Source organism: Drosophila erecta, unplaced genomic scaffold (genome assembly GCF_003286155.1).
Source record: "Drosophila erecta strain 14021-0224.00,06,07 unplaced genomic scaffold, DereRS2 tig00000218-arrow-arrow-pilon, whole genome shotgun sequence".
Taxonomy (NCBI): Eukaryota; Metazoa; Arthropoda; class Insecta; order Diptera; family Drosophilidae; genus Drosophila; species Drosophila erecta.
This window is the reverse complement of record NW_020825212.1, coordinates 226,437-248,211: the sequence shown is the minus strand read 5'-3', so window position 1 is coordinate 248,211 and position 21,775 is coordinate 226,437. Positions and strand designations below refer to the sequence as shown.

The 21,775-nt window shown below is 47.3% G+C and overlaps 5 protein-coding genes across 21 annotated transcripts; 2 read left to right on the top strand and 3 right to left on the bottom strand.

Annotated features, from left to right (window-relative positions):
• Positions 1-188: 188 nt before the first annotated feature.
• On the bottom strand, positions 189-4,983 carry LOC6550841 (N-acylneuraminate-9-phosphatase). Of its 2 annotated transcripts, none has more exons than XM_026982782.1 (3): positions 4,917-4,983; positions 1,586-2,071; positions 189-1,522 (listed from the first exon to the last, which is right to left on the bottom strand). In XM_026982782.1, exons 2-3 carry the CDS (start codon positions 1,814-1,816, stop codon positions 1,121-1,123), a joined length of 633 nt encoding a protein of 210 aa, XP_026838583.1. In that variant the 5' UTR covers positions 1,817-2,071; positions 4,917-4,983; the 3' UTR covers positions 189-1,120. The 2 variants fall into 2 exon arrangements, with proteins under 2 accessions (XP_026838583.1, XP_001977006.1); XM_001976970.3 differs by lacking the exon at positions 4,917-4,983 and adding an exon at positions 3,798-4,720.
• On the top strand, positions 4,960-6,218 carry LOC6550840 (protein lin-52 homolog). 2 transcript variants are annotated; one of them, XR_003408112.1, is made up of 5 exons: positions 4,960-5,157; positions 5,213-5,386; positions 5,463-5,567; positions 5,699-5,957; positions 6,044-6,218. XR_003408112.1 is itself a non-coding variant. In XM_026982783.1 (4 exons), exons 1-4 carry the CDS (start codon positions 5,118-5,120, stop codon positions 5,851-5,853), a joined length of 474 nt encoding a protein of 157 aa, XP_026838584.1. In that variant the 5' UTR covers positions 4,960-5,117; the 3' UTR covers positions 5,854-6,021. The 2 variants fall into 2 exon arrangements, 1 of the variants encoding a protein (XP_026838584.1); XM_026982783.1 differs by lacking the exon at positions 6,044-6,218 and having other exon boundaries at positions 5,699-6,021.
• LOC6550839 (pre-mRNA-splicing regulator female-lethal(2)D) lies at positions 6,004-7,565 on the bottom strand. Its single transcript, XM_015155525.2, has 2 exons — positions 7,311-7,565; positions 6,004-7,137 (listed from the first exon to the last, which is right to left on the bottom strand). The coding sequence occupies exon 2, from the start codon at positions 7,130-7,132 to the stop codon at positions 6,389-6,391; it is 744 nt and encodes a 247-aa protein (XP_015011011.1). The 5' UTR covers positions 7,133-7,137; positions 7,311-7,565; the 3' UTR covers positions 6,004-6,388.
• Positions 7,566-7,730: 165 nt separating this feature from the next.
• LOC6550838 (regulator of telomere elongation helicase 1 homolog) lies at positions 7,731-12,182 on the bottom strand. The gene is made up of 7 exons (XM_001976967.3): positions 11,011-12,182; positions 10,401-10,948; positions 9,533-10,196; positions 9,329-9,471; positions 8,934-9,063; positions 8,646-8,855; positions 7,731-8,587 (listed from the first exon to the last, which is right to left on the bottom strand). The coding sequence occupies exons 1-7, from the start codon at positions 12,058-12,060 to the stop codon at positions 8,375-8,377; spliced, it is 2,958 nt and encodes a 985-aa protein (XP_001977003.1). The 5' UTR covers positions 12,061-12,182; the 3' UTR covers positions 7,731-8,374.
• Positions 12,171-21,258, top strand: LOC6551296 (integrator complex subunit 6). Of its 15 annotated transcripts, none has more exons than XM_026982770.1 (3): positions 12,171-12,258; positions 15,226-15,592; positions 16,226-21,258. In XM_026982770.1, exon 3 carries the CDS (start codon positions 16,306-16,308, stop codon positions 20,140-20,142), a length of 3,837 nt encoding a protein of 1,278 aa, XP_026838571.1. In that variant the 5' UTR covers positions 12,171-12,258; positions 15,226-15,592; positions 16,226-16,305; the 3' UTR covers positions 20,143-21,258. The 15 variants fall into 15 exon arrangements, with proteins under 15 accessions (XP_026838571.1, XP_026838579.1, XP_026838569.1 ...); XM_026982768.1 differs by lacking the exon at positions 12,171-12,258 and adding an exon at positions 12,327-12,405; XM_026982766.1 differs by lacking the exon at positions 12,171-12,258 and adding an exon at positions 12,730-12,813.
• Positions 21,259-21,775: the final 517 nt, after the last annotated feature.

Below are 21,775 nucleotides of genomic sequence, written 5' to 3'. Positions count from 1 at the left end.
ATTTTACTTTGATTACTACCGAACATTGCCTTCATTTCCACGCGAAGTGGATCAGTGCACGCTTTAGAGGGAGATGCCAACAAGTGGTTGGTGGACAGTCCTCTGTGGACTGGAGCTGGATCCACTATAGTCCCAGTTCAGGGGGCATATCGTAAGGTAATCATGGTATGGACTGAAGAAACGAAAACTCCGCTGAATTTGGGGTGTCATTTATTTTCCATTTCCATGATCAACAGTGCTCCGGCATTTGAGCCAGCTACATACATATATCATCAACGATGCTTTTCGCGTGGGTGTTGAAAACCTGGGGCTTGTGGGCTGGATTGGGGCGTGGCTGGGGTGGAGTGGAGTGGAGCGGGGAAATGGGGAGGAGGAGGTGGTTGCAAATAACAATTTGCCAACAGTGTGGGCCCACAGCTGCGAGAGGCCGCGATTACAATACCCGACTAAAGGCTACGACTAAGACAATAGTTAACATTCACGTACATCCATCGCCAATGGCTTAACTACAGATTTGTGGGTGATTCGGTTATTCGTGTCGTCTCTTTGTTAGTTTGTTGGTTTTTTGCTCTTTTTTTTTTAATCAACGTCTGAAAGAGGTTCGTGCTGTGGTTTTTGTCTGCTCTACTGTATCGTTTTCACTTTTTTCTTATTACTTTTTTTTTGTCGCGTTTTACGTTCACCTTGACGTAGTTTCAGTTGCGCGTTATATCAATTTACAAAATATGTGACAGAAAATTCGCTTAGAAAAATACATTTGGTTGCTCTGCTTCCTGTCCTCGGTTTTTACATTTTTTTTGGTTTTTTTTTGTTCCATGTACTTGTTTGCTGTAGTTTGTAGTTTGTAGTTTGTGTGCTCCGATGCTGTTTGCTAGCCTTAATTTTAGTCTAATGGCAGATATCGAGATTCACCGTGCTTCCGGGCTCCACCCGTTAATAGTTGAACTTTAAATTCCTGCATTCGTTTCCAATTCTCCTGGCTGTCCTTCGTCCATCCGTGAATATTACTCCCGTTCTACGTTCCTCAATCCTCTTTAGCTATAGTTTTGTAAACTGAAGGTACCTGTAATGTTTCAACAATCTCTCGATCCGTATCGATCCCCTAGATCCTCTGCTCTGCCTACAGAAAACTGTCGCAGCTGTTCTCTGCCTCGCTATTGGAGCAATCCATGGCGGGCAGTGAAACGCCTCGTCGATAGTGCCACTGCCTCTGCTGCTGCTGCAGGTGCTGGTTATGGTGATGGTATCCATGACCAGCAATTGACACGCAACTGACGCTGGAACTGCTGCCGCTACCGGAGCCCTGGCCACTGGGACTAATGTGGCTGCCACATCTTCTGGAGGTCGAGGGCAGCTCCGGCAGGGCGACAGCGTTGAGCCGCGGAAAGTACTTGTACATCTCCAGCAAGTTGCCCAGCTTGACGTGCGGCTTGTACTCCACACCCTCCAACGATTGTGCTGCCGAGCTGCTATTGCTCAGTGGCATCCAGAAGGTGAGACCCAGCTGGGCCAGGTGGCCGCCCTAAATGCAAAGATTGATCAGTTGGTAGTGAGCACACTGGTGAATGGCCCCAGCTCAACCCACCTTGATGTCGGTCTCCAGTTTGTCACCGATCATGACGCACTCCTGCGGCTTGACATTGAGAAAGTTGCAGGCGGTGTAGAAGATATCCGGATGCGGTTTCTCCCATGGCAGATCCGATGAGACCAGCACGCAGTCGAAGTAGCCGCGCACATTCAGCACGGCCACCTTCTCCCACTGGGCGTTCGACGGTCCATTGGTGATGAGGGCCAGGACGTAGCCCGATTGGCGCATTCGCAGCAGCAGCTGGACATAGTCCGCGGGCACGGCTAGGTAGCGATACCGCAGCCTCAGCCACTTGGGGTAGATCTGCTCCGCCAGGTGCTTGTGGCGCGCTGGAAGGGATTCGCGCCACAGGTGAGTGCGCCACGAGTCCAGTGATGTTTGCGTGTTGTCCGGACAACGGCGGAAGGCCTTTAGAAAGTTTTGTGTGGCCTGAGTGGCTTCATCCTTGCCAAACTTGTACTGAGTCTCCAGAACTTCTGCGAGCTGAGAACGAAATGGGAAATTGTGCTAATTTAAAATATATACCAACAGGCAGCACCTATACGTTTCATAGATATGATAATGCCGCCAAAACCTCAGTAGCGTAAAAACTATAATTACGCTATGACGAATCCAGGATAAGATAAGTTAAGAACTTTCACGCTGTAAGTAATGAACTACCTGAACTTTGGCTAAAGTGAAGTTAAGACAATGTTAGTAAAAGTAATTAAAATCCGATGGCTACAATCTACAATCTAATTTATTGCGTCCACAAAGTTCTCAATTGAGCGTCAGATTGTCAAACCCAATCATTCGATCGAATCGAAGCCAATTGAATAATCGAACGTAATGCCGTAATCGCTATAGCATCGTCCTACTATCAGGGAATAATCATCAAACTGCAAGTGCCGCCGTTACACATGTCGCATGAGTAATATACATATGTACATATACTATTTTATGGTTGCAATGATAGCTTGGAAGTTTCCATTGGTTATCTATTTTCCGGCTTAACAATCTGCTTATGTAAAATGGTGCTAGCATCAGGATGCTAAGCGCATACAAATCATAAGAAATCACGTTGCAATCCTTGTGATTTGCCACAAGAACTGGTTACGTACATACATATGTGCCCACAAGTCATGAGTTCCGAAACATAAATGGGTGGGGCACCGCCCGCTGCCAATTGAAAGCAACTGAATAAAGAAACTGACTTATTTGGGGTCTGTGAACATAGCATATTGAAACGCGAAGGTGGTAATGAAGTTAGCTATCTAAATTGGAGCAGTTTAAAAGATAAGGCGATATAATCTGGAATGCACAAATAGGTAAATTTACGTGACATAGAACACATTTTCAAGAATACCTTTCTCTCTTGAAGGTAAACGCAGATAAGCTACCTTTGCTAAACAGAGTTTAACCCTTAGACTCAATTACCGAAAGGATCCTATATAATAAATGATGTCAATGAGCTCTGAATGTTCAAATAAGCACCTATTGTGAAGTGCTACCTATTACCATCAATTAACCTTTAGCCTCATTGAGTGCCATTCAATTATAGCCAGAGGGTTATGTGTATTTCAAAAGAAACCATTGTTTGGATAAATTATGTTCAAGTTTCTAGTCTTTAAATATGTTATCTGTTATGATGGCATTAAGATCCCTTACAGACGCTCCTATCGAATTTCGTTACAACCAAGTACGCCGACTTCCGACCTTTTTGCAATCACTAGCCGCCTAGAGTGCACATTTAATGATAATGCGCCCCATGATAAGATCCTTTTAAGTGCCTTTGAGCACTTCGAAAGCCAAAGATCCCCAATTTCCAACGCAATGCTGATGTATTTGTTGGGTTCCTTCGTGCTGACAGCCTTCTAGAGTGCATGTACCCGTGGTTATATTTAAGTTAAGACCTTGTCGAGTGCACCGCTCAGAGTTTTACTTTTTTTCGCTTTGTTGGGGAGGCATTTGGGGTTGGGGGATGTGAAGGGAAGGGAAAGGCAAAGGAAATCGCAACGGAACGCAAATAAACAATCGAGTTTCGGGCGCGTGCTATCAACCGAGCGTCCGGGTTTTTTTTTTTTTGACTACGTAACAACGGACGGGCTGCAGTGGAAAATTTTCTAGACCGCCTGCTGCGCACTTTCACCCCTCTCCTGGAAAAGAAACTGATTTTTGGGACAGGGAGGCTGGCAGGCTGTCCACTTTTGGCTTGGTTAACATAACTCACCTTTCTGATCGCCTTGGAATCGCCGGCTCGGGTGGGTATTAACGTGTTGTCCAAGTCAAAGTAAAAGGCCCTGATTTTCGCACATGTCGCATCGAAATGTGAATGTGTGGCTGTCGATTGCTTGCCGCAATGGAATTTGCTAGCTGCCATGGGAGTCGTCGAGCGGAGGGGGTGAGGGGGGTTGGGGGCTGGGCGGCTGTGCGTGGTGGCACTGTCAGGGGAGGGGCTGCAAGATCAACTTTGGTGCAATGCTAAAATCCGCCAGCGGATTTGCGATTCGAAATTTGGCGCCAAACGAAACGAAATGTACGAGCTGCACCACTGCAGCGGCAATGCAGTGTTTTCCGATTTTCCTCGAGCGGACGGGCAAAAGATTCCGCTTCTCGCGCGGCGAAGTTAAAACGGCAACTGAATGGCAACGAATAAAAAAAAATAACGAAACGGAACGGGAGCGTTCGCAGTAAGGTCGAGAGAGGGGGTGGCGGGCAGGCGGAACAGGTGAGCGCGGGTGTATGTGTGTGCGTGCGTGTGTGTGAGTGCTCGTGGACTGAGTGAGAGCGGAGTAGCAACTGAAAAACTGAAAGAAAGTGCGAGCGCGCATGGGAAAACAGTGGCGTCCACAAGTCTGCGCAAGCGAACAGTGTGACCAGTCTGGGGCGCCAATTAGCCTCTAAAGCTTGACAAGCTATTGTGATTCCCCATTTTAATGAAATTAAGATTCAGATTTTGAAATAACGACCGTGAAGTTCAATTTGATAATTGGTTAGACGACTGTGAACTCTTCTTTTGCACAACTGCAGCACAGCACATGTGCTTTTTGCAAGCACATACTTTTTGGCGTCACTGTGCAAAGTGTGCCAAGTGCTGTTTGCGCGCGAGAGCGAATGAGAGCAGGCGACCTCGCGCAGAGTTGTCTCTATGCGCCGTTAAGCGACCATGAGCGGAAAAGAGAGCACGATAGAGGTCGCGGGAGGGTCCCGTTGCTTTGCAGCGACGCTTGCTCTCCATTCTGAATTTAAAATGAATCAGAGGCACACTAATTTCTTGATTGTTTTGCAAGTTATTATTAAATTCTATAAATAAAACCAGGAAAAGCAACAACAACAGTTCTTTGTTTACCAAAAATATGAGTTGTTTTATACTTCCTGGTGTTTTATAGCACTGTCTTATCGGATAATCGATAGTCTTCGATAGTGATTGTTAAAAGTGGCAACGCTTTGTTTTTTTTTGGCTGGGTGGCAAGTGATTAGCCCACGGATTTCTTTGCATCTTTCTGTGTTTTCTTTTAATAGTTTTTGGAGTTTTTCAAAATTTCCAGCGATGAGCAACGCGGAGACAACAACGAATTTGTTTTCTACAGGTGAGTGAATATTAAAAACACCCGGAATGCCCAATAAAATGAGATTTTCTTGTAGAAACCATTCTGAATGCGGTGGACGAGGAAGTGGAGAAGGCTTCAGCGGCTAGTAGGAGTAGGATATCGGCCGAAGAGGAAATCCCGGAGAGCAAGGACCAGCCTGACACGGCTGAGGACGAGCTTATCTCTATGGAAACGCTACGCCCCTCGCCTGTCCAATGGCCGGAGCGATGTGAGTGTAGAAGACGTGAGCACCCACAATTTGGCGCCATTTTTAACGACTTTTTTTTTCGTTTCGGTTGCTCCAGTTCCCGGAATGGACGAGTTCCTCACCATGAGCGACACGCCGATCTACACGCGCAGCACGGACTACGCCAACAATCTGACAATGGAGGACATGGCCAAGATCAATGGTAAGTAGCTGCAAAGCCAATGATAAAATCGCTTGGCAGATGGTTACCAGTTCTTAAAAGTTCTACAAATTTAAGAACAGTATGCCATGTATACATTACAGAATATCCACTACATACTTATCTTTTTCCAGAACTAGCCCAGCTCAGTCCCAAGCAGCTGATCGAGAATATAAAGTCAATGCATGATGAAATTTACCAGCTGGGACTGCGTGAGGCAAAGGAGATGACTCGTGGAAAGCTGCTGGGCATCTTTGACCGGGATCGTGTTCCTAAGCGGCAGCCTTAAGGCAGGATGATCCGATCCCTGAAAATGGGACTGCCAAGGATCTCTTTGAAGTCGAATTAGGAACATAGGCGTAGTTTCATAGTGTACATAGTGCTATTTTTATAGTGAGTAATGCGAGTTGTGAATGCATCGCAATTTTACAAAGATAAATAGGCGTTTGAACAGTAACTAACGTTTATTTCCATTAAAGCATTTTGGGTCCTACGTCGCTTGTATTACAGATACATTTGATGAGTCGGAGGAGAGATGAAGTTGAGGGATTGGCAAGGAATGCAAAAGGATCAGGAGTTTTGGAGACGGAACAGTAGATTTCGCTATGCAGGGACATTAACGCAACAAATAACTCTGTCTATGTGGGCTTGGATGGATCGGTCACTCTAGTGCCTCCTATTTATACTTACTAAATGCTTTCGTTCAGATTTATATAGTAGCCTTTCCCACGATCCATCCCAATGTGGAAAAGTGTATTGGTGCTGAAGATGTGCTTACATTCTGTTTCCCGTAAATATATCCTGTAATCTGTAATCAATTCCCATTACTCCTGCCATTGCATTCCGAATCGCTGCTCAAAGGTGATACGATTAAAGACGCCCGCATCGGCCAGCTGCAAGGGATCAGTGTAGTACGCAAACCGCCGTATATCCAGCATGGCCAGGTCGAACATTTGCTTCCAGCTGGTCAGATCGGTGACGCTCATGTGGATCGGCAGCTGGGGATCCGGTATATCGATTGCTGCCTGCAGTCGGTCAAATGCCTCGGCAATTGGTCCCACCGACAGATTAACCCAGTACTCCGCTGGAAACCGCTTGTTCTCACAGAACGGCGCGCCCTTGCGCATGATGAAGACCAGCATGAGTATCTCATAGCGCTCGGAGCTCTCATAGAAGCGCTTGGTTCGGGTCTTCTCCACGAAATCGATGAGAAGGATCAGGGGCGTGTAGTTCTGGAGGTGCATCAATAGCTCCCGATCGGTCCAAAGGTAACGACCGCCTTTGACGGTCAGCAGGCTCATGTTGCTGGCGAGTTGTTGGTGCTGCTGCTGCTGGTGGTGCTGCTGCTGCTGCTGCTGAATGTGTTGCTGTTGCTGCTGATGTTGCTGGTGTTGCTGCTGCTGCTGCTGCTGGTGTTGCTGCTGCTGGTGCTGTTGGTGTTGCTGCTGCTGGTGCTGCTGGTGAATGCCGCCGGCGGATGGGGCTGGAGTTCCGGTGCTCGATGCCACCTGGCTGGGCATGGCGACCACAATGCCCGTCTGTCTCTGGCAGCCAATCTCCTCCACCATGTGCGCTGCGATGACGACAAAATGCAATTAAGACAAGTGCCTAAACCAGGCCAAGGTCGCTGCGTAGGCCGAGCACCCAGCCACCCACTACCCGCCCTTATTACTTGTTGCAAATAGCGAGGCAGCAAACAGCAAACGCGCAGCAAGTCAAAGGCTACGGTAATTGCAATCGACTTACTGCGTGCCCCAATCAAAGCGGCGGCAATTATATGAGGCGGATGGATAAGCGGGGCTTTGCGGGCCTGGACTTGGATCGGGGTACGACTCTGGCCACCAGAAGCAATGGTCTATCTCCTCCGGCAGCTCTGCGTGTGTGCCGTGCGCCCTGGACGATTGTTGCCACGCGAGTGCTTCCCCAAGTCAGAAGTCGGGGCCACTCGGACCCGCGTTCTCGTTGCACTCGGTCTCAGTTTTCGGACTCGGTTGCGCCAGCCGATGGGCATTTGGATGTGCATATAGGAACTCGGCCCGTTTGGCAATGAACTTATTGGATGCGTTCTGCGCTGGCTGCGGCTCGCAGATTTGTTACCAAGCAAGCTGCCAACTCTAAAATGTATGTCCCCAAGCGATTGATTCAAAAATAAATGCGAAAAACATATACACAGCTTAAAAAATGAGGAATTTCATGTTTAAATTACAAAAAGTCTAGACAGGAAATCAATTGTTAGTATTTTCCACTTTCCTATGCTTAAACATATTAAACATTTATACGTACAATTATATACAAATTTAGTTTGCATTTAAATAAGAGTTGTTAAATTGCAAGTGTTTTTGAGCACCCTGTTATATTCACCTTTGATTTTATGAAAAGCTTATTAAAGCTCATCAGTTTATCAGCAAACGAAATCGAAGTTTTGATGAACATAAAAGTGGTTTTAAATTTCCAATAATGGTAAATTGTTGATTTAAATCAACCTTGGGCGGTAAATAGGTAAACAACTTGGGGAAGCGCAAAGCAAAATGCCTCAGTAACTACATTTGCTTTCAATAAGATCTCACATGTTCCCACAATATCACGATTAATGTAAATTTGTAATAATAATAAGTAACGGTATAGAGAAATTCTAATAATATTCATGTACACCAATGTATAGCATTTTATATTATAACTAGTCTTAGTAGTATTATACACGCCCCACTAAATACTATCAAAAAAATGCAGCCGGGGTCAATATATTTGAAAGAAACATATCCTTGGGATGACAGCCTGAAAACTCTTCTACCAAAATGCCTATAACTTTGTTAAAGACTGCCCACCCTCCGATCGAACTCGTCCTTGTGCTCATTCTTCAGGTACTTCCGCATCCCGACGAGCATGTAACGCACCTTGGGTGCGGATAGGACATCCAGGAGTATGGCCATCAGGTCCTGAAAGCTCTCATAGGTGCCATTTTTATACTCCAGCAGTGCTTTGCCGAAGCGGCGGAATTGATCCTGGGTGACTAGACTGCGTAGCTGCAAAGTAAGATAGAAAATTAGTTGCCGTATAAAAGGAAACTTCAATTTAACCCACCGCCCGGAGAAAATCTGCCCTTTCTTCAGGTGCCGCCTTAGCCTGCGAACTGCTTGGCTCCACCTTGATGTTCTCCACCAGCTTATATCGCTTTTTGGACACCTGGCTGGAGGACTCTGGCAGCGTCGGTGAGCTGCGCTCCCGCTTATGAATCTTCACCAAGTCAGAGGAGCCGCTTTTACTATCCGTGCAGCAGTTAAAATCGATACTCTAGAAAGGGGCAAAACACTTTCTAAAGAACTAAATAAACACAAAGTAAAAGTAGATTCGTGGGAATCTCGTGTTTACCGAGACATTTGAGTCGAGTCGACTCATAAAGTCCATGGCACTGGGCGCCGCACCACCCAGTTTTCGTCCAGCGGCACTGGCATAATCGGCGGGTGTCCATGTCTTTATGGAATTAGCCATCTCCACTTTGCTACGAAGAAAAATAATAAATATTTCAAAGAGTCAACACGAGTGGAATGGCAAACAAGAGTTTGTTTACCCCTGCAGTGATGACAAAAGGCCAATGGGAATGGCTTATAACTTTTCACTTTAACCTTTTGAAATCGAATTTCGCTATCATAAATCTCAAAAATTGTACTCTTAAGACTACCAAATCCGATTCAGTATTGGCTACTATTAATTAGAATACAATCTATAAAACTGATAAGCTTGATCTGAGATCGCAGGTTACGTACATGGCGGATTCATTGGCTGATTTGAACGTGGCATTGGAACCAGGCTCCCGTTTCAGTTTTGGAATGGCGGCTAGTGGTTCATCCTCAGTCTTGCAGACGGTCTCCAAAGGCGCATCCGTTTCCCTCTCATCCGGTAGCTTCATCTGAAGATTTAAAAGAATTGCATTACAAATTGTGAAAACTGCAAATGCACCATAGACTCACATTCGCTTCGGCGTTCTTGAAGAACTGGCGCAGTTCTCGGACGATGGGGCCAAAGGGTGAGCATTGTGGCCGGTCGCCCAGGTGACCCCGAATCCATTTGGACAGCTGCTGGACCTGGGAGGCGTCCTTGAACCGTGAATCGCAGAGCAGAATGGCACCATAATCGTTGCGATGACGGATCACACGACCGATGGCTTGATTGACTGCCCTCGTGGCATCCAGATTGTACCATTCCTGACCACTTAACAGCTGATTCTCGCGCGTCCTATTCGCCTCCAGATAGCGACGTTTCAGTATCACCTTGGGATCTTTTAGCGGTGGGAATGGCAGACCCGTAATAATCACCGCCCGGCCATTGCGATCAGCAAAATCCAGGCCTTCGGAGACTTTGCCGCGACAAACAGCCATGAATACGGCACCCTTGGAGTCGCGTATCGCCTGGTAGAACTCTTCCATCGTGCTGGTGAACTGATCCTTGCTGCGCGGCTCCAGGAAAATCGGTTTCTTGCACGATATGTCTGCCCACAATCCACTGGCCTGCCACGCGTCCACGCACTTGTTCAACATGGGATACGATGGGAAGAAGACAAGAAGGCCGTCGGGTACTATCCGCGATACATTCAGAATTGTCTGTCCCAGGGAGCTGATGTACTTGGGATTATCACTGCAGAAGACGAAAGAAGGCAGATATAACAATTATGTTTAGTGCTATAGTACATTTGAGCAGCCTTAAGAAATTGTTACGTTGGCATTCCGTAAAGTTATATGATTCACCTGCAACAGAACTGAGTTATGTTTCGCCCAAATTGTTTATTTACTCATGGCATTGCCCATAAACAAATAAGCTTTTGGTGTGAATAATGCTCACCGGTTCGCGTAGTTCGATATCAGTTGCTGTCGATCGGGTCCAGTGCCAATGATCTTGACATACACCTGCGACTGGTCGACGATGTGCGGATTCTCCAGATGCTGGGCCACCGGAATGGCAAGCTCGGCGATCAGCGGCTTGAGGGGAGCCAGCGTGCCGCTGGTCAGGATTACGCTGCGCACTTGGGTGTTCAGCAGTTGTTCCATTCCGAAGCCAGGATTGAAGCACCAGAAGTTGATGATTTTGGCGACCTTACTTGTGCCACTGGCTGCAGCAATCGTTCCCTTGCCCAGCCAACCACCTTGCTGTTTAGCACCCTGTTGCTTTCCGTGTCCCTGCTTGGACTCCTCCATCTGGACATGCACTTTAAAGCTGGCGTACACCTTGCTCATCACGTCCTGCTTGTTGGCAAACACAATGGTCAGCAGATCGCTGAGCATCGTGAAGGTGCCGCCCTTGCGGATGCTCATCTGCTGGGAGGCCACAAGGAGGTATTGCACCAGTTTGTCCAGCAGGGATACTATTGTGGCAACGTTGCCGTAGGTGAACTATAATAAACGAAGTTACATTTTTAATAAGCGCTTTAATTTAAGATTAAGTGCATCCTTACATTCGCTTTGCCAAGCAGTTCGTACATTAAGGAGGCGGGAAAGGTTGTTCCTTCGGCGGCATTGTCCACAACCACGGCATCGATGGCCTTCTCCAACTCGAGCAGCATCTCCTTAAGCAGCGTAAGGTCGTCCAGGGTGAAGTCCTTCGGCTCATCTCCGGCCATGTCTTGCGACTCGCCGCTCGCAAAGACTTGCATGATATGCGTGACGTCCTCGATTGCCATGGCCACATCAGAAGACTTAATCTGCACCGAAGCGGACTCCTCGCAGATCTTCTCGATGTTGTGGGCCTCGTCCAGGATCACGATGGTATTGCCCAGCTCGATTTTGTTGGCCTTGCGAGCCTTGGGATCGAGTAGATAATTGTAGGGCATGAAGGTGATATCTGCCTGGGGAACCAACTCCCGAGACGCGAAGTAGGGACATATCTTTAGGCGCTGGCCCACCTTGACCAGGTCCTCAATGTCCATGATGGATGGTCCGCGCAGATCCGGATGATCCTTCCGCGACTCCACGCGCATTTGAAATGTACAGGTCTTGGAGTGCACCCGTAGCTTGCACATGTTGGTCTTGTTGGAGTTGCCCTGCTCCCTCATAACCTCCGGATGAATGCATAGCTGATCGCGGGAGCCCAGCACCACGGATCGCATGTTGGCGTACGCCGTCCTCTTGAGCTCCCGCATCGCCTGGGTCAACTGGGAGTGGGTGCGCGACGCGTATATGACCTTGGGCACGCCCCAATTATTCGCACGACCCATGGTCTTGCCCAGATCGGACAGTTCTCCCCCAGTTGCTCCTCCTGCAAGACCAGAAAAATCTGCCTTCTCAATTTTGACCATCTGCTGTTGGTGCTCCGATTGCCTTGTGCGGATCCAGGCCAAGGATGAGCACAGCAAACTTAGGGTCTTGCCCGTGCCGGTTGGCGATTCCAGGACTCCATTCGTGCCATCGCGGAGACACTGGATCACCTTCTCCATGTACGCCCGCTGAACCGGATATGGTTCGAACGGGAAGTGCACCGGAATGCCGGCGATTAGGCTCTCTGGCATTATTTTTTAATAATACTATTTATTTACTTGTTTACGCGCCAAGACGAAGTGAACATGTGTTCGTTGGTCGATAACGATACCTGTATGTGTGGTGGCCAGTTATCGCTATCGATAGAGTACAGTGGACTCTGATTAAGTAACATATTATGAGGTTATCTTGAACTTGGTGTCAGATGTTTACCAGTTACATGTCAAAGTGTGCGTAATTTGTTTTGTACTCCTAAAACTGATGTGTTGTAGAGGTGGATATAGTATCTATTGGTTTTATTAGTAATGGAAACTTAAAAACCGTATAAGCATTAGAATCCCTACTGTAGTTGTGATGCTGTACATTTGGATCAAAGGGTAAACATTTTATTTTAAGTAAATGTTACAGATTACACCAAACTAATGACATAAAACATAAGCTGAGCAGCATATTTTTAGGTCTCGTGAAAAGATAAAGAAATATATGGCACCTAATATTACAAACTCTTAATTCGATTACAAATCCATAATTCCCGAGCCCTTCATTCGGCTTTTCTGAATCGCCGCGATACGGCTCCACTGAATTGGCGCTACTTGGCCACACCGAAATACGCTCGTCATTTGACGGAACGGAATCAAATCATTCGAACTTTGAGAACGGTAGTGTTGTGTTGTTTTTGCTCGGCAGCAAAGTAAAATCCGAAGAGAAGCGAGGCGAACAAGAGAAGAAGAGCAGGAGTGGACGACAGCAATGCAACAACAGTGACGAGGCGCCAGTGTGCTAGAGTATGTGTGCGAGTGCGTGTAAGCAACAACTCCCCGATACCAACCTACGAGCGAGAGGGGGACGGCGATAGCGACGGTCGTTCGGTCGGTCCGACCGTTAGTCGCGTCTGTCGGTCGTTCTCGCCTATGCACCTCGGCGGCAGAGCAAAAGAGAGCGCACTCTGGCTATGTGTGTGTGCGTGTGTGTTCTCGCTCTCTCGCGCGGTGGTGATAAATTTCTGTTGGCACAAAGTAAAAATATAACAGAATAAAAAATCGTGGCGCGGCATATAGAAGCTAATCGAAAATTATTGCAAGTATTGGGAGGAGGAGAAACATTCCTTTTGTTGTGAGTGCGTTTTTTTTTTGTTTTTCTATTAGTTTTTTTTTGGCCCGGAAACTGGCTTGGAGATGCTGCCGGTGTAGCTGTGTGTGAGTGTTGTACGATTTTTTTTTTTTGACAGAAAATGAAAATCTAAAATATTAACTATGCGATCCTGAGATTCGCACTTTTAACACGCGACCATACATTTTGAAATTCGAAAGCTTTGGCGGGCTGACGATGCGCGGGCGCTTGCAACTCTGACGATAACGATTACCGTGACGATAACGCGGCTGCACTAATCTGCATTATCACATGCAAATTAAGGTCATCCAAATGAAAAATGACCACCAATCAAAGGCCCTGCACCCCTTTGCCGCCTCCTATTTATTCGAAACAACAAGAAACAGTGTGTTTATTTTTTCGCCGATTTTCGTGCTTTGGCAACCCTGCCGCGGCTGCATAAGTGAATTCCGATGAAGAGCCGTGTCATTTTCTTGGCCAAAACATAGCTGCGCTCAGATTAATTAGACGGAAAAAACTCGATTACTTCAAGTGCCCGGCCCTCTATTATTTTTGCTTAAACGTGTGTGTGAGCTTTGCGGACTGCCATCGAACACAATAGGACGACTCGTACCCCGCAGCCACCCGCACTCCACCCACACGTCGCTGCAGGGCTGCCAGATCAATGATAAATCACACACCGCTCGTTTAATCCGAATTTTGTATTGTTTTTGCTCAAGACAAATTAGTGATATTTATTGGATATCTTAATTTTCGATCAACTTTTTACCTGTCCAAATTGGGGGTATCTGGCAACCATACACCAAATCGCGAGTGTGTGTGTGTGCGTGTGCATGCCCATGTGCGCGAGTGTGCGTGTGTATTTGCGCTCTTATTCAAATAGAAATTGAATGTTTTGCACTCGAATTCAAGACAATTACGGCTCCCCCGGTAAAAACAGATTCTGACTGTCTAACTTGTCCTAATTTACAGTGTAGGGATGTGGGTTAAGCCTGCGATCGCCGAGTGATCGTTATCGTTATCCCGGCTTTGGTTAATCGCATTCCTCCTACTCCTCCCCCTGGCATTCACATCCCATCCCCCTTTCTCATTTTTCTCCTCCTCCTCCTCTTCTGCGGCCATTCGTCTCCTTCGCTCTCCATCAGAGATGCGTAGGTCGTGCTCTCTCGCACACACACTCACGATCGTGAGATTCGGCATTGTGTAATCGATTTACGGTTACCTTTTACCCCAACTGGAGATGGTAAAGAGAGTAATCTATTTTGGTAATAGGGGCAGCGAATATCGGTAGAGTAAAAATCGTAAACAAAGTGAAAGGACATCGGAAAACACTTAGAAATAGCATAGTTTATATGGTGCACTTGCGATGGTTTCTGAAAGATACAAGTATTTTATACGTAGGAGTGTAGAGAACCATTTAAGATCAATCTCTTTACCCCCTGCATAATAACGTCTTGTTATATTTTAATTATAGAACAACTTCTACAAATGAATATTATTCCGTTTGATACATTTTTCTGTCGTAAAAGAACGAATATTATGGCTAAGTACTAGTATTTGTAAAGCAAAGTATATTTTGGCAAAGTAAGAGCTTTGCTCACGTGTCACGCCCACCTGGCTCACGCAAACATCTCTAGGCGACGCCAGCAGAGCGTAGTAGTGGTGGCAGTGGCGTCGAGTGAATGACTCCGTAGTGGGGCATCAATAGAAAGAGAAGGAGGAACGAGTTAGAAGGAGCGGAAGGAGAGGAGGCATAATGGCCAGTGAGTGGAGTGGATTTGGATTTGTGTCAAAGCGATTTTCCCCAACATAAATATTTCGCTCTTGAGGACCAACGGCTGACCCCCTGGGAATTAGATTCCATTTTGTTGTTTAATTAGCACTTGCGTTATGCGACAGATTGTGTGGTGTGTAGCGTTTCTGTGTGTGATAGCGGTGATTACGCAGTTGTTCCATTATCGGTATGCACTTATATTGCGGCTTCTTAATCGATTGCGCACAGTGCGTATGCGCAACCTCTTGATATTTTACAACCAGTTGCATGCCTGTTTCATTACCATTTCGTTCTGTTTCGTTTTCATTCGCAGTTCGCTGTTGTCGTTGTTGTTGCTGTTGCTGTTGTTGTTTTACCAGTCCAAATGTCAGCTGTTTCACGCAACATGTACCATAAAAGCGGAACAGCGAAACGCAGAAAAAGAGCAAATCGATCAAGCCCAGGACAAGAACAACAAATGCAAGAGAATCGGCAGCAGAAACAGCAATCAGATGAAGAGAGCTGCTAACAACGTAAACAAAACCTTAACACTCATACACGCAAAGGAAGATAGCTACAAAACCAACAACCACAAATAATAGGAAGACAGCAGGAAGAGAGAGACAGAGGGAGAAAGTGCGCCCCGTCTCCGTAGAAAGAGAGAGAAAATAGAAGATAAACGATAACAGATAAGAGATAAAGTAAGTAAAGCTCGATTATCGGTTGGTTGGTCAATCGATCTCGAAACTTTACCGATAACGGTGCTAAAATTTCGTAAAACCCCAAAATTAAATTAGGTTTCAAAACATTAAATAATCTATTTGGAAATCAATAACAGATATCTTTTGGAATTTACCAAGTTTAAGTGTAATTTCTTGCCGAAAGCATTTTGCTTCTACTTTTTGTTTTGTTTTGGGCTTGGTTGCTTTTCAAATAGCGTACTACCAAATTGTTTGGCTTGAAACTCCGCCTATTATACATTTAAGCATCACTCTGTGAGATTTCACATTGTTTTGACTTAGAATTAAATTACGTCATGGTTTAATTTGATTTTGTATGAATATTTGTGTTATAGAAGAGCCAAGAAACCGTGACGCTAAGCCGACATTTATATTCTCTATGATGAACAAAAAATTTAGCATATTTACTTTTTTCTTGTACTCTTACTTTTACTTCTTTTTTTCTTTTATTCTTGTATTCTCTTGTGTTTATTAACATGTCACTGAAGATTTCATGCAATTATGTTTCGAGAAATTTGACTCCATTCCAGCTGATAAAAATCGTGATAAAAAACATTTGTATCGTATTCTGAAACATTTTTCCATTCTTTCTAGGATATCAGAGCGACAAACACGCATATTAAAGAGAGCAGGTCGGGAGAGGAGGTCACTAGAACGCAGGATTAATCACCGCCATGACAATCATACTCTTTCTGGTGGACACCTCGTCGTCCATGTGCCAGAAGGCGTATGTGAATGGGGTACAGAAGACGTATCTGGACATTGCCAAGGGCGCCGTGGAGACGTTCCTGAAGTACCGCCAGCGGACGCAGGATTGCCTGGGAGATCGCTACATGCTGCTCACGTTCGAGGAGCCACCGGCGAACGTGAAAGCTGGGTGGAAGGAGAACCATGCCACCTTCATGAACGAGCTGAAGAACCTGCAAAGTCACGGCCTCACCTCGATGGGCGAATCGCTGCGCAACGCGTTCGATCTGTTGAACCTGAATCGGATGCAATCGGGCATCGACACATACGGGCAGGGCAGGTGTCCATTTTACCTGGAGCCATCGGTCATCATTGTGATTACGGACGGCGGTCGCTATTCGTACCGGAACGGTGTCCATCAGGAGATCATACTGCCGCTAAGCAACCAAATACCGGGCACAAAGTTTACCAAGGAGCCATTTCGCTGGGATCAGCGTTTATTTTCGTTGGTCCTACGCATGCCGGGCAACAAGATTGACGAGCGGGTGGATGGCAAGGTGCCGCATGACGATTCTCCCATCGAACGGATGTGCGAGGTCACCGGCGGACGGTCATATCGAGTGCGAAGCCACTACGTTCTCAACCAGTGCATTGAAAGTCTTGTCCAAAAGGTCCAGCCTGGTGTGGTGCTGCAGTTCGAGCCGATGCTGCCAAAGGAGGCTGCTTCCGCGACCGCCAGCGAAGCGGCGCCTGCGAGCACGCTATCCGGTATGGGAATATCCTTAACGTCCGGGGCGGGACCCCCACCCGATATCGTCTTCCAGCCGGTGAAGAAGATGATCTACGTGCAGAAGCACATCACGCAGAAGACCTTTCCCATCGGCTATTGGCCACTGCCGGAGCCCTACTGGCCGGACTCCAAGGCGATAACATTGCCGCCTCGCGACGCACATCCCAAGTTGAAAATCCTGACCCCGGCGGTGGACGAGCCACAGCTGGTGCGCAGTTTTCCCGTCGACAAGTACGAGATTGAAGGCTGTCCGTTGACGCTGCAGATTCTCAACAAGCGTGAGATGAACAAGTGCTGGCAGGTGATTGTGACCAATGGAATGCATGGATTCGAGTTGCCCTTTGGCTACTTGAAAGCGGCGCCAAACTTTTCGCAGGTGCACCTCTATGTGCTGGCCTACAATTATCCAGCGTTGCTGCCCATCCTGCACGACCTCATCCACAAGTACAATATGAGTCCGCCGAGCGATCTGATGTACAAATTCAACGCCTATGTGCGTTCAATACCGCCGTATTACTGCCCGTTTCTGCGCAAGGCGCTGGTCAACATCAATGTGCCGTACCAGCTGCTGCAGTTCCTGCTGCCGGAGAATGTGGACAACTACCTGTCGCCCACGATCGCCAATCAGCTGAAGCACATCAAGAATACGGCCAAGCAGGATCAGGAGAATCTGTGCATGAAGGTCTACAAGCAGCTGAAGCAACCGAAGCCACCTTATCGCCAAGTGGAGACGGCTAAGCTTTGCACAGGTGCGGCGTTGCGAAGGGATTTGGTGCGGCATCCTCTGCTGCGGGATATATTTGCCAAGTTGCATGCGGAAATAGAGCCCGTGGAGAATTATACGATTGTGGTGCCGCAGCTGACGCATCAGTCGTCGGCCAAGTCGTATCGGAATCCCTTCGATATACCGCGGCGAGATTTGGTGGAGGAAATTGCCAGGATGCGTGAGACCTTCCTGCGACCCGCCTCGCTGGTGGCCAAGGATTCGGGCCACTGCCTGCCCATCGCCGAGATGGGCAACTATCAGGAGTACCTCAAGAACAAGGACAATCCGTTGCGTGAAATCGAGCCGACGAATGTGCGGCAGCACATGTTTGGTAATCCGTACAAGAAGGACAAGCACATGGTGATGGTGGACGAGGCCGATCTGAGCGATGTGGCGCCAATGAAGTCGCCAAATGGCAATGGACCGGGTGGAGCGCCGCCCGGCTCACCATCCGGATCGGGTTCGCCCACTGGACCGGGGCCCTCATCCCCTGGCTCGTCGCCAGGCGGTGGCTCGGGTCCCGGGATGCCTGGGATGGGCGGTGGAATGTCAGGACTCATGCTGGGTGCCGGTGCCGGTGGTGGATCCTCCAAGAAACTGGACGGCACGTCTCGAGGGCGAAAGAGGAAAGCAGGCCCGCTGCCACGTGGCTTTGAATTCCGTCGAATATCTACGGATTCGCGTTCATCCTGCTCCAGCTCCGTGTCCTCCACAACGGGTAGTGCACCAGGAACACCGATACCAGGTGCCACGTCATCCATAGCCGGCTGCGATTCCTCCATGGGAGCTGATGGCAGTCCCAGTGCCAACTGTTTCGACGAGGACACCAATAGCAACAGCAGCTTTGTGAGCTCCACATCGGAGGCCTCCTCCAGTGATTCTGGGATGTCAATGTCGCATTCGGATCGCCTGGGCATCAGTTTCGATTTCAACGAGGAGGAGACCAGCGATCAGGATACGCCGCTCAATGGCTATGTGCACAACTTTATCAATGGTATCAGCGACGATGCGGCAACGGGGGAAACGGAAGCAGTTCCAGGTGGGGCTTCCCTGCCAGCTACGTCTCCAGCTAACGAACCGCCAACTGGAGCATCACCAGCAGTTTCAGCGACGCCAGCAATATCTGTGATCCCGGCCAGCAATGGCAGCGAAGTTTGCTCCGCTGTCGCAGCCGGCAGCAGCAGTTCCATCAGCTCCAGCGCCAGTTCCTCGGGCGTTCTCTACGTGCCCCTCAATGGTCTGACCACCCATGCCGCCTACAGCAGTAATCTGGGTGGTCTGAGCTCGCCGTTGGACAACCTGAGCGGCTCCTTGGGTGGAGCGGCAGGAGGTGCAGGAGCGGCTCTACTGGGCACCAGCAAGCCGGGATCGCTGCCCTTGGCCAATGGTTATGGCCACGGTCACAGTTCAGCCATCTCCCCACCTTCGCCATTGTCCCTGGTGCCTCCTTCTCCACTAGTAACAAATACGCCCGCTTCCAGCACGTTTGGATTATCCACCTACTTCAGCCACAATGACATCAACGATGCCTCGGAGATCTCGCGCATACTGCAAACCTGTCACAATGGAACCAGCAGTGGCTCCTCGGGCGGAGCGGGCGCAAGCAACAGCAATTTGAATGGCAATGGCAGCACGGAGAGTGGAGGAGTCTCAACCGATGATCATGCCTCGCTGGGCGGCAACAGTTTCGATGCCCTCAAACGGACAGCGGGAACCGCGGGCGGCACTGCGGCGGGTAATCCCCACTACTACTGGGCCAGTGGTCTCAATCATCACAACAATAACAACAGCAGCGCCGGTGGAGCAGCTGTCGGCGGTTCGGCGTTGAGCAACAATCACAATCACCGGGGCCACAACAACAGCAGCCCCTGCAAACTGGAGGTGAAGAGCAACTCCAGCTGCGGCTCCTCGCCGACGCACAACAACGGGGGCATGAACTCACCGGGACAGACGCCGCCGCACATCTTTACCGAGGAGCAACGCGAAGCGGCCCGGCTGCACAACATTGAACTGCGACTCCAGATCTTCCGGGATATACGGCGACCGGGCCGCGACTACAACCTGCTGCTGGAGCACATGAATCTGGTCAAGGGCGACCAGGACATGCAGTCGGATTTCGTGGACATGTGCATCGGGGAGTCGCTGCGCTTCCGACGCCATCGCATGGCGTCCAGCATCCAGGAGTGGTGGGATCGCAAGCAGCAGTTAACTGGAGTGGGAAGCACTGGAGTTACCGCCAGCGCAGAGCAGGCCGTCGCCAAGAGTTAACGATGGCTCATGTGGCACCACTGAGCCCGCGGGGTCATCCAATCCATCTGTCTGTGATGTCAACAAAATCGAAATCGAAATCTAAACCGAAACTGAAATTGAAACTGAAACTGAAGCTGAAGCTGAAACAGTAACAACAACCGAAGTAAAAATAAAAGTGGAAGGAAGAGCAGCCGCGGAAGCCAAGAATTCTCGTCAATTTCCATATACTGTAAATAATTGCCAGGACAGGTAGCCCAAAGGATCTGGATGGGGATCAACGCCGGGGGATATAGCCACTATATCGCATACCAAACAACAAACAACAAACAAGCAACAATAACATTAACAAACAAAACCAACAAGCAGCCACAATTCTAAAAGAGAGGAAACACCACATTTTTAGGGTCGATTTCTAATTAGTTTAGGGAGTTTAGAATTTTTGTATGGCGCACGGATTTAAATCCGTTCGCCATGAGGCAAGATACATGTAATTATACCATATATAAAAACTTAAGTTAGCCGTTAGTTAACAATAAAACTTAAAGTAACGATAAAGCGAGAGGATTTTGGAGCAGCCGTTTCAGTTGTACTTTTTTTTTTACTTAGTATAAATATATAAGCTTAAAGTAATAAATAAGCATATATTTTCCCTAAGAACTTAGGAATTATTTTAATTAGACTTTGATAAATTGTAAGTGTAAAGTGTATGTGTAAAAAAAAGGAAAAAGTTTAGGAAAAGCTTGAACTTAATGAGCCTCACACGTTTTAGCCAATTTTTTGTTGGACCTGTTTCAAAAACACTTTGCTTTGATTTTAGCCAAAACGAATAGAGAACGTAAACAACTGAGGACCCTGCAGATACAAATATACATATATGTTTATATATATGGAGGATCTTATCTAGATCGGGTCAGCGTTTCATTATTAAAAACAATTGTATTATTATGTATTTTCTTGAATCCTCCAATATCTAATTTGCTTTTATGTTATTTCATAAACTATTTATGCGAATTGTAATGTGAACATAGCTTGTAGAGAAAACAACACACCAACACACACAAATATCATTTGAAAGGCGGAGAAAACGATAAGCGAAAAAAGCGTTTGTTATACATATAGAACAAGAAAAATTAATACATTTTTGCACTATTTTTTTACGTGGATGTTTGTATGCATGGCCTGTGAGTAATTGAGATGTAACAAAAAACAAAAAGAGGAAACGTTTACTAGTAGTTAGGCGGCGGGCAGTGTTTTAAGAACTGCTTCAGGATTAAATATTGTTGTACAATTTAGCGTGTGCGTATCTAACAAATTTCATAGGACATCCACAACAGAATCAACAGAGCAGCAGTAAAGCAAACTGAAATCAATACGAAATCAAACGCAAATAAAAAGAGGAGCATTGCATTAAAGTTTCATGTGTTGGGAGAGGGGGTAATAACTTTTTATATCTCCTTTTATCTTTTCTTATATGCCCCTCCCGATCCAAAGGCGTCGGCGACCATGCCCCATGTATGAATGATCCCTTCGCAGTCGCAGTCGCTCCTCCAAACCCTTTTGCCCATTGTATCATTTAAGACCCATTCACTTGGGGATTTTGGGGATACGATATCGCTTTGGTTCCGGAAAGACTTAGATCCATTTTCGCTTG